The following is an 11562-nucleotide window of genomic DNA, read 5'->3' as shown; positions in this document are numbered from 1 at the left end:
TTATAATAATAAAAAAAATACAAACAAAAAACAGAAATCAGTTGGAGGTAATGGTATATTTTGTCATAGAATATACAAATATATAATGACTAGCATATCCATGTACAATGGTATTTACGTATGGCACTTCAAATAATTTCATGGTAACGTTACATACCAGATACGTCGATTCAATGTCTGTTTTTGGCTGTAAAGGTAAGTCGTCAATCAATTTTTATTTGGTCGGTTATTGGGAACATTATAATGCCGAAAATAAAACTTCCATTGAATGTGGAAATGAGGTTGACACACATCAACATACCGTCGATCCATTCGGTAGAAATCACAGCGTTGGTTCTATGATGAAACTCGATTGGACAAACCAGAGCTGTCAGTTCTGCGCATGCGCATCATTTAGATCGTAACGGCTGATGGTGTACACTGAGGTAAATGTAAGCAAACTTGTCTTTTAATTCATTCTTTTACACATTTGATGCAAAATGTCGCATTAGAGTTGTAACAGTTTAGATTTTAAAGGGTTAAACTGTTCCCTTTATTTCATGTACTGTCAGTCAGTGTTTTGATAACTGCAGCTCGAAATATTCAAACTGAATCGAAAACCGATTCAGATTCGCTTTGTTCGATTCTATGAACTAAATCGACTCATTCGCAAACCGGACATATAGTTGAGGTCAAACTGAAGATTAGGGTAAATTTAACTTATTTTGTCTTCTGGGAAACACGTAAGTATCTTCTGTAGCTTCTGTAGGGCAGAACTAAATGAAAAACAAAATGGTATTTAGGCAAAAATAAGAAAAATATACACATCTTCACTTTTGTTCAAAAGTTTACACCCTTGGCTTTTAATGCATCGTTTTTCCTTCTGAAGCATCAGTGAGTGTTTGAACCTTCTGTAATACTTGCATATGAGTACCTCAGTTGTCTTGTGAAAAGATGGATCTCAAAATCATAAAGTCATGTTGGAAAGGGTTCAAATACACAAAAATGCAAAAAAAACAAAAACAAAGAATTTGTGGGACCTGAAGGATTTTTCTGAAGAACAGCGGGCAGTTTAATTGTTCAGTATAAACAAGCGACTCATGAACAACTATCACTAAACAAAAATACAAAAATACAGCTGTGGATCATTCATGCAGTAACACAGTGTTAAGCATCAAGTGTATGTAAACTTTTGAACAGGGTTATTTTTTATAAAAGCAACTATTATTTTGTTGTAGACTGTATGTAAATGTCTTTTATGTGAAATATCTTATTCAGGTCAGTACTTAATAAAAAATAGCATGCATTTTTGTATGATCCGTCTTGGGATCATTCTTGGTAAAACATTTTTTTGCAGGTTCTTCAAGGTGTATGTAAACTTTTGACCTCAACTGTATCTAGGTCAGAATTTTCACCAGCTGGCAGAAAAAAACACACAAATGCTATTTTATTACTAAAATATTATTTTTTATCAGTGTATGTAACCAATAAAAAAAGCTGAAAAACGTTTTAATACCTAACAATAGGCTGCCATTGACACACACTGTAAATAAGTAACCAATCTGACAGCAGACAGAAAGGTGAGCATGTCACAAGGTGTATTTAAGGAGACGACCCGTTTGTCCTTGAGAACCTGCACCGCTCACCGTGATTTATTGTGCGATACTGTTGTGCTTTTCAATATTGTTCAAAAGCAAGGCACTGATTACCTCTCTGAGTTCCTCTGCGGTCTCCTGTCAGCCCTTCACTCACCACCCCTGCGGGCTAAGGCCTCTTTAATTGGTTTTGAAAGGATTGTGCACCCTTTCATCAATGATATACTTCGTAATCTTGAGGGCTGGAGTGGTTAAATTCAACTAACTCGGATCTGAGAGAGATTCAAAATGCTCCCACTGTGGAAATTACAGTTGGGAAAAGCGAAACCGACAGCAAGCAGAAATGACAGGGATAAGGTTCATTAAAAAAAACTTGAGCTTGCTTTAATGAAATGCTAATTTGAGCTAAATACGCTTAATAAAACCTACTGTTTTCCCTAATTTTATATCTCTTGTTTACAGGCATAGCATTGTCTACTCCTCCTGGCGCAGATCAACAGATTCTGCAGTTTTATAAAAGGTTTGTGTGGGTTCCAGTGTGACATTATTTAATACTGTGTCTCTCAGTCTACAGTAATGGTTCAGTAAATGTGAAAAATCTCCGCAATATTCTGGGCTGTAATGGAGTACCTTTCTTCTTTCAGCTACTTAAACTTCTCACACCTGAGAGCGACCATTTCGGTCTTTCACTCAAGAGACTGTCCAATCTCTTCCATGAACTCTCATCACTAAGAGTTTAACCTCATATTTTACCTTTGGTCAACCCCGAATATTAAATATAGAGGGTTTGCACTTGCACTTTGGTCTCAATTTGGTCAGTTACCCGGATGCGTGGCCATATTGGTGATACTTGGATGTAAACAACAGCATTGATTGCATGGTTAACGTACTACTGAATTCGTTATTCTGATTATTTATGCTGTCTAAACCATGAAAAAAATGTGTGGAAGCTGCTAAATCATATAGAGAAGGACTTAGTAAGCAGAAAAGGGCGCAATATTTTGACAAACTAAAATTAATAACTGGTAAAGATATGTACGAGCAGTAATTATCAATCTGCCATATTGGCGGCACTGAACGTAAACGATGCCACTGATCTGAACGAAACTCGCATAATTTGCTGCTGAAAATGGTCAATTATTGTCATGTTTTGGGCTGTACTAATTGGTCTGATCGGGAAAAAACAATCTAAACAACATTTATGTTTGTTCTTATCATTTCAATTCAGGTAGGTGAAATATTAGGCTAATATCTCAATTAATACTGCTTGTACATCAGTGGCATCGTTTACGTTCAGTGCCGCCAATATGGCAGATTGATTATTACTGCTCGTACATATCTTTACCACCTATTAATTTTAGTTTGTCAAAATATTGCGCCCTTTTCTGCTTACTAAGTCCTTCTCTACATGATTTAGCGGCTTCCACACATTTTTTTCAGTGGTTTAGATTAAATTAGCAGAACAACGTATTCAGTAGTACAGTTGTGGCCAAAAGTTTTGAGAATGACACAAATATTAGTTTTCACAAAGTTTGCTGCTAAACTGCTTTTAGATCTTTGTTTCAGTTGTTTCTGTGATGTACTGAAATATAATTACAAGCACTTCATACGTTTCAAAGGCTTTTATCGACAATTACATGACATTTATGCAAAGAGTCAGTATTTGCAGTGTTGGCCCTTCTTTTTCAGGACCTCTGCAATTCGACTGGGCATGCTCTCAATCAACTTCTGGGCCAAATCCTGACTGATAGCAACCCATTCTTTCATAATCACTTCTTGGAGTTTGTCAGAATTAGTGGGTTTTTGTTTGTCCACCCGCCTCTTGAGGATTGACCACAAGTTCTCAATGGGATTAAGATCTGGGGAGTTTCCAGGCCATGAACCCAAAATTTCAACGTTTTGGTCCCCGAGCCACTTAGTTATCACTTTTGCCTTATGGCACGGTGCTCCATCGTGCTGGAAAATGCATTGCTCTTCACCAAACTGTTGTTGGATTGTTGGAAGAAGTTGCTGTTGGAGGGTGTTTTGGTATCATTCTTTATTCATGGCTGTGTTTTTGGGAAAAATTGTGAGTGAGCCCACTCCCTTGGATGAGAAGCAACCCCACACATGAAGGGTCTCAGGATGCTTTACTGTTGGCATGACACAGGACTGATGGTAGCGCTCACCTTTTCTACTCCAGACAAGCCTTTTTCCAGATGCCCCAAACAATCGGAAAGAGGCTTCATCGGAGAATAGGACTTTGCCCCAGTCCTCAGCAGTCCATTCGCCATACTTTTTGCAGAAGATCAATCTGTCCCTGATGTTTTTTTTGGAGAGAAGTGGCTTCTTTGCTGCCCTTCTTGACACCAGGCCATCTTCCAAAAGTCTTGGCCTCACTGTGCGTGCAGATGCGCTCACACCTGCCTGCTGCCATTCCTGAGCAAGCTCTGCACTGGTGGCACTCCGATCCCGCAGCTGAATCCTCTTTAGGAGACGATCCTGGCGCTTGCTGGACTTTCTTGGACGTCCTGAAGCCTTCTTAACAAGAATTGAACCTCTTTCCTTGAAGTTCTTGATGATCCTATAAATTGTTGATTTAGGTGCAATCTTAGTAGCCACAATATCCTTGCCTGTGAAGCCATTTTTATGCAACGCAATGATGGCTGCACATGTTTCTTTGCAGGTCACCATGGTTAACAATGGAAGAACAATGATTTCAAGCATCACCCTCCTTTTATCATGTCAAGTCTGCCATTCTAACCTATCAGCCTGACATGATGATCTCCAGCCTTGTGCTCGTCAACATTCTCACCTGAGTTAACAAGACGATTACTGAAATGATCTCAGCAGGTCCTTTAATGACAGCAATGAAATGCAGTGGAAAGGTTTTTTTTTAGATTAAGGTCATTTTCATGTCAAAAAAGGACTATGCAATTCATCTGATCACTCTTCATAACATTCTGGAGTATATGCAAATTGCTATTATAAAAACTTAAGCAGCAACTTTTCCAATTTCCAATATTTATGTAATTCTCAAAACTTTTGGCCACTACTGTGAATTAACTGTGCAATATCAGGGTAACTGACAAAATCGTGATGTAAGTGCGAACCCTCTATTAAAATATTAGCATAATTATTTCACCTACACTCTTAAAGGTGCTCTAAACTAATAAAGGTGCTTCACAATGCCATAGACAAACCTTTTTTGTCTAAATGGTTCCATAAAGAACCTTTAACATCTGAATAACCTTTCTGTTTTACAAAAGGTTCTTTGTGGCAAAAATAAAAACAGATTCTAAAAAGGTTTTTTGAAGAACCTTTGACTGAATGTTTTTTGTGGAACTAAAATTGGTTCTTCTATGGCATTGCTGTGAAGAACCTTTTAAATCACCTTTATTTTTAAGATAGTACCTGACCGGAAATTTTAAAAACAAACACGAATGCTGTCTCTGGTTCAGTTTAGCCAACCACAAATGCCTTTTGTTCCTCTTCTCCTTGATTTGTTTAACTTTTGGCAGTCCATAGTACTCTAAATGTTCCTTCCGGTCTGACTGATTAGTACAGCCCAAAACATGACAATAATTGATCATTTTCAGCAGCAATAATCAGCAAAATATGCAAGTTTCATTTGGTTCAGTGGCATTGTTTACACTCAGTGCTGCCAATATGGCCGATTGAAAATACTCTATATGGGTTACTTCTTTGACCACCAGTATGTATGTGGGATGTCACAGCATTTTTCTTAATAATAAAAATAAACAACCAAAAATAATAATAACGATAACGATAACGATAGTGAAGAAAATGAAAAGTTAAAAATCAATGTTATTTAATTTAATACATTTTTAGATATTAATCAAATCAAAACATGGCACCGACTGTACTAAAAACCACTTGCAACCAGTTCCCTCTACTGGTGACAAATCGCTACTGCAGCAGCCTAAGAGACTGATGGCATCAGTCAGAAGGACTCCAGTGATGAGTGTGAGACATCCATGATGGATGGCTGCACCCACCGGAGCATATTGCTGCCCTTAGAGAGAAAATGTCCGTGCAGAACATTGAGCCTAACACCATTGAGAACTGCTATATTTGTCTCCAAACATTGTGCTAAGGACAGCATATGAAATGTCACCCTCATCCGTATTGGATGAGGAGGAAAATACAGAGCAGGAGCACAAAACTCAAGTTAAGAATAAATAAAAAAGTTTTTTTATAGGAGTTACACAATAGGAACAACTTTAGAACTATAACTTGAATTTTTGAACTATGAAGTTCTTTGCAGTAGATACATAATGGAAGAAAAATTGAAAAACAACTTGAGTGCAGCTTCCATTTTTGTATTTTCTAATCAAAAACTGAAATTGGACATATTAAAGTTTTTGCTATTGCTAGAGGGTGGGACATTGTCCTTAAACAGAGCTTTTGATTGGACAGTGCAAAAAAAAAAAAAAAGTAGGGGATGTGTACAATTTTATAATGTTTTTGAATATTTTGCATTTACTTGATAAAAAAATACAGTAAAAACAGTAGAATTGTGAAATATTAATACAATTTTAAATAACAGGTTTCTATTTGAATATATTTTAAAATGTAATTTATTTCTGTGATGCAAAGCTACATTTTCAGCATCATTACTCCATTCTTCAGAGTCACATGATCCTTCAGAAATCATTCTAATATGCTGATTTGCGGCTCAAGAAACACTGAAAATGGTGGAAAACAAGTGTGCTGATTAATATTTATATCAGTATAAAAGTCTTTCTTCTGAGAAATTGAATGTGTCCCCCCCCTGAATAAAAGTATTAATTTCTTAAAATAAAATAAACAAGTCATCAGTAGTTCTGTTTCATGTTCCCAGGAATGTGTGTTGGTTAAACGCTTATTTTGTAATTTTAGAGAGATTATATATGCCCTCAAATCTAATAAACATGCATAGAAGCCACAAAAGATGATATAAAAAAATTAGATATAAAAAAGTATGAACACGTTTCAGTGTTAGTACACAGTACAGTTAGCAGATGAGCGTTGAGTGCACAGAAAGTCACTGGTGATCTCCTTGTATCCTGGAGCTTCAGTAAGTCCACTTCCTGCACACAGACAATAAACCTCAGTAGCTGGTTTTGTCTTTAAATTAAAAATAGGTTCACCTCCAGAATAAAAATTTCCTGATAATTTACTCACCCCAGTGTGATCCAAGATGTTCATGTCTTTCTTCCCTCAATCGCAAAGAAATTTTTGAGGGAAACATTCACGGATTTTTCTCCATATAGTGGACTTCAATGGTGCTCAACCGGTTGAAGGTCCAAATTGCAGTTTCAATGCAGCTTCAAAGGGCTCTACACGATCCCAGCTGAGAAATAAAGGTCTTATCTAGTGAAACGATCAGTCATTTTCTTTAAACAATAAAAATGTATATACTTTTTAACCACAAATGTTCATCTTGCACCAGCCTGACTTACGCTTTAAGTAATTACACCAACTTGCGAGCGTGCAAAGAAAGTCAAACGCCCTTTACAAAAAAAGGGTTGGAGGTAAAATATGAGATTGAGTTTTACACAGAAGAACTAAATGCGTAACCTTTCCAATGTCATTACGCAATGCGTGGAGTCGAGCTAGTGCAAGATGAGCATTTGTGGTTAAAAAGTATATACTTTTTTTTTTTTTTAGAAAATGACCAATTGTTTCACTAGATAAGACCCTTATTCCTCGACTGGTATTGTGTAGAGCCTGTTGAAGCTGCATTGAAACTGCAATTTGGACTCTCACCCTATTGGCTCCCTTCGAAGTTCACTATATGGAGAAAAATCCTGGAATGTTTTCCTCAAAAACCTTAATTTCCTTGCGACTGAAGACAGAAAGACATGAACATCTTGGATCACATGGGGGCATTTTGAGCTATTTTACCTTCCATTAGGTTGTAGAGGTTACAGTAGTTGGTGCCGTGATCTGTGACAGCATACCAGGTCTCTGAAACTGACATGGCCTGGGGAACAAATTTAAATAGGTTATTTGGTTAGTCAAATGCGATGTTTCTACATAATTGAAAATACAGAAAAGTAGCTGCTTGTTTGTATAAACAACTCTTACAGATACATGGCAGTGTGTGAAAAATCCATAGGAGACGAGTCTGAAGTTGATGTCATCCACGTATTTCTTTACTGGCGTTGTGTGTTTGGCTGATATGAAGTGAACAGATGCAGACTGCAGCTAACAGAGAGAAAAACAGCTAAACATTCATATCACTAAAACTGAAACATAAACACACATCTTTATGTCAAACCGCACACCTTGTAAAGACATTTCTCTCCTCCTGTGGCACAGGTTGAGACCGTCCTCCACTTTTTAATCTGTGTGACCAGAGCTTCATACACACTCCTGCAAGGGAGACTGAAATACCTGGGAAAAGCCAAACACAAATTGTATCACTCTTATAGCTAAAACTATATAAAAGTACTGCCATCTAGTGGAAACCAAAGCCAGTGCATGGATAACTAAAAATAATGTGTGACCCTGGGCCACAAAAGCAGTCTTAAGTAGCACAGGGATATTTGTAGCAATAGCCAAAAATACAATGTGTGGGTCAAAATTATACATTTTTATTTTATGCCTAAAATCATTAGGATATTACGTAAATAGCATGTTCCATGAAAACATTTTGTAAATTTACTTCTGTAAATATATCAAAACTTAATTTTTGATAAGTAATATGCATCGATTATGATTTTCTCCATATTTAGATTTTTTTTTGCACCCTCAGGTTTGGATTTTCAAATAGTTGTATCTCGGGCATGTATAAATCTCAGTCTAAATCTCAATTTTAAAAAATTGACACTTATGACTGGTTTTGTGGTACAGGGTCACATATAGTAGGCTACATTCAAATTGCGTTTTCCCAAACTCCACATTTACTTTATATTGTTCTATAGAACTATATAATTGTACTTTAAAATCATAAACATTTTCCAATATCCAATATTTAAATTAATTCATAATTAGAACACTAAATAGAAATTAAATATATTAAACACTGTATAAACATTACAACAAAGAAAAATAGAGTGATTCGCTAAATTTCTGAATGGAAATGTACTTCTATAAAATAGTAGAATATCACTTTTTTGTATTCTAAAAGGTTATCAAATCAGAACCTCAAATGTAAATCATAAAATCAGTTTTAAGTAAATTATAGTTAAAGCTATTTATTATCTATTTATCTATATCTATCTATCTATCTATCTATATATATATATATATATATATATATATATATATATATATATATATTAGTTTTAACTGTTATAACTCAACTATTATTTAAAAATATTATATGGTTGGCTTAAAATAATTCCAAAAGAGGTTCAAAAGTAAAAATCAGACACATAATTACTAGAAGCATCAGCACTAATCAAAAGCTGAACATTTATTAATAAGCAATTAATTTATTTACTATTTACTCGACTTATTAATAAATGTTAATTTATTGAACATATTAATACATTTTAATTTCCAACCTATTATTTTGGGTTCATTTTAAGCCAGAAATATAGTAATTGAGAACAAGCAATAGTTGAGTTAAATGAACATTTTAAACATGTTTCTTCTCAAACATAACTTTAAATTCTGTATACAAATCTAACACTAAAGTTTTTTTATATTCTTTAATGCATGTTTTTTTTTTTTTATTAACAAATTAGTACTTTACCACTCGACTTTGCATTGTGCATGAAGAGGTCCAGCAGAGCAGAATTCAGATGTTCCTAATGTCATAATACCAATAAAGAGCAAGTTAGAGAAATGCATGATTATTCTCAGTCTCGTAGCTGCAACTAGAGCTAAAAAGTTTTCTAGAGGTCTTTACAGGACAGAAACCGAATCACAGGATGGTCATGAGTGAGGCTGCAAGGGAAATTGACAAATTTAATTAGAACATCAACTGAACTCTCAAAAAAGAAACAGGCCTAGAGGGTGTGTGAACGTCGAGCACAAAATTAGTCTAGTCTGAGTAAAGCAAGAACGATTACGGATTTTAAAGACAAAGTAAAATTAAAGTAACTTCTTCCCTGATGTCCTTCCCCCCCCCAAGGACAAAAATGACTCATATTCTTAATAGTCCTTTTAAATTGAGGATCAGAAACTGGAACAAACATCAGGGATTCGGGGAAAAACAAAGCTGATGAATTTTTGTAGGACAGTTTGGACAAGACAGAAATATCTTTTGTTTGAACGATCCATTAAACAGCTGCAGATACAACATTCACATAACACTTGCAGATATTTTATCACTAACTGTACACTAACACCCTAACATCTTCAGCAAGTCATGTGATATTCCTCTGACCTCATGTACTCCTCCAGGATGTGTTGCAGCATTACCCGTCTCAAAGTAAGCGACTTTCACCCTTGTGGTCAGGAACAACATGCTGTGCTCTGTACAGGCCTGAAGCTGCTGTCCTGACGCTGCACAGAAGTTGAAGAAGAAAAGGGGTAAACAGCAGTGTGAACTCATCGGAGGACTGGAGGAAAGAGCGATAGTGCTATTTCTGGAGAAATTGACACTTTGTCGTCAGCATGCTCTTCCTGCCGGCTCTCTTTCAATCTACACTCTTGCCAAAGGACCTTAAGGTTACAAAGATTTTTTGATACAAAGTCAAGCAGTAAATGTCACAGTCTAGTTGTATTGTCCCTAATTTGTTCTATCTATCTATCTATCTATCTATCTATCTATCTATCTATCTATCTATCTATCTATCTATCTATCTATCTATCTATCTATCTAACACTAAACATGTATACTGTTGTTTTGGGCTGTTTTCAGCATTGAGAGATGGTAGGATGTGTCATTATTTGCAGGTTTTTCTAGTAATCTGTTTTACAGGCCATTGCAGGATTTTTAATTTTAATGAATTGTTTCAATCCCTCCCACATGAAAATTTCATCAGCTTTTGGCTGAAAAGGTTTTGTCACAGTGCATTGCTCTTTGTTCACCTGTGATGTGCAATTCACTGACTAGAAATCAGAATCAAACTGGAGATTTATATATACAGTTAAAGTCAAAAGTTTACATACACCTTGTAGAATCTGCAAAATGTTAATTATTTTACCAAAATAAGAGGGATCATACAAAATGCATGTTATTTTTTTTTATTTAGTACTGACCTGAATAAGATATTCCACATAAAAGACATTTACACATAGTCCACAAGAAAAAAGTCCCTTACAACAGTTAAACTGCCCACTGTTCTTCCGAAAAAATCCTTCAGGTCCTTTTTTTCAGGATTTTTGTGTATTTGAACCCTTTCCAACAATAACTGTATGATTTTGAGATCCATCTTTTCACACTGAGGGACTCATGAAAACATGATGCATTTAGAGCCAGGGGTGTAAACTTTTGAACAGAATGAGGATGTGTAAATTTTGCTTATTTTACTTAACTATATATATATTTTTCATTTAGTACTGCCCTTCAGAAGCTACAAAAATACTTTTTTTTTTTTTTCTTCTGGAGCATCAGTGAGTGTTTGAACCTTCTGTAATAGTTGCATGAATCCCTCAGTTGTCCTCAGTGTGAAAAGATGAATCTCAAAATCATACAGTCATTGTTGGAAAGGGTTCAAATACACAAAAATGCTGAAAAACCAAACAATTTGTGGGACCTGAAGGATTTTTTTGCATTTTTATGCTTAAGTTCTTATGCTCATCAAGGCTGTATTTATTTTATCAAAAATCCAGAAAAAAACAGTAATATTGTGAAATATTATTTCAATGCAAAATAACTGTTTTCTATGTGAATGTATATTTTAAATGTAATTTATTCCTGTGATCAAAGCTGAATTTTCAGCATCATGTACTCCAGTCTTCAGTGTCACATGATCCTTCAGAAATCATTCTAATATGATTTATTATCAATGTTGAAGACAGTTGTGCTGCTTAATATTTTGTTGGATTCCTTAAATAAAAAGTTAAAAAGAACAGCTTTTATTTAAAATGACAATAATTAATTAAT

The 11562-nt window shown here is 35.3% G+C and overlaps 1 protein-coding gene across 1 annotated transcript in view; it reads right to left on the bottom strand.

The window, feature by feature from the left end:
• Positions 1–6136: 6136 nt before the first annotated feature.
• Positions 6137–11562, bottom strand: part of LOC141300421 (uncharacterized) — a 41380-nt gene continuing 35954 nt past the window's right edge. Inside the window, exons 4-8 of the mRNA XM_073830698.1 lie at positions 9262–10016; positions 7847–7955; positions 7647–7766; positions 7464–7542; positions 6137–6646 (exon numbers count right to left, since the gene is read on the bottom strand). Coding sequence (XP_073686799.1) covers positions 6555–6646; positions 7464–7542; positions 7647–7766; positions 7847–7955; positions 9262–9359 — 498 coding nt within the window. The 5' untranslated portion in view covers positions 9360–10016 and the 3' untranslated portion in view covers positions 6137–6554. The remainder of the gene's footprint in view (positions 6647–7463; positions 7543–7646; positions 7767–7846; positions 7956–9261; positions 10017–11562) is intronic.

This window comes from Garra rufa, chromosome 24 (assembly GCF_049309525.1).
Source record: "Garra rufa chromosome 24, GarRuf1.0, whole genome shotgun sequence".
NCBI lineage: Eukaryota > Metazoa > Chordata > Actinopteri > Cypriniformes > Cyprinidae > Garra > Garra rufa.
This window is presented reverse-complemented; position numbering and strand designations above follow the sequence as displayed.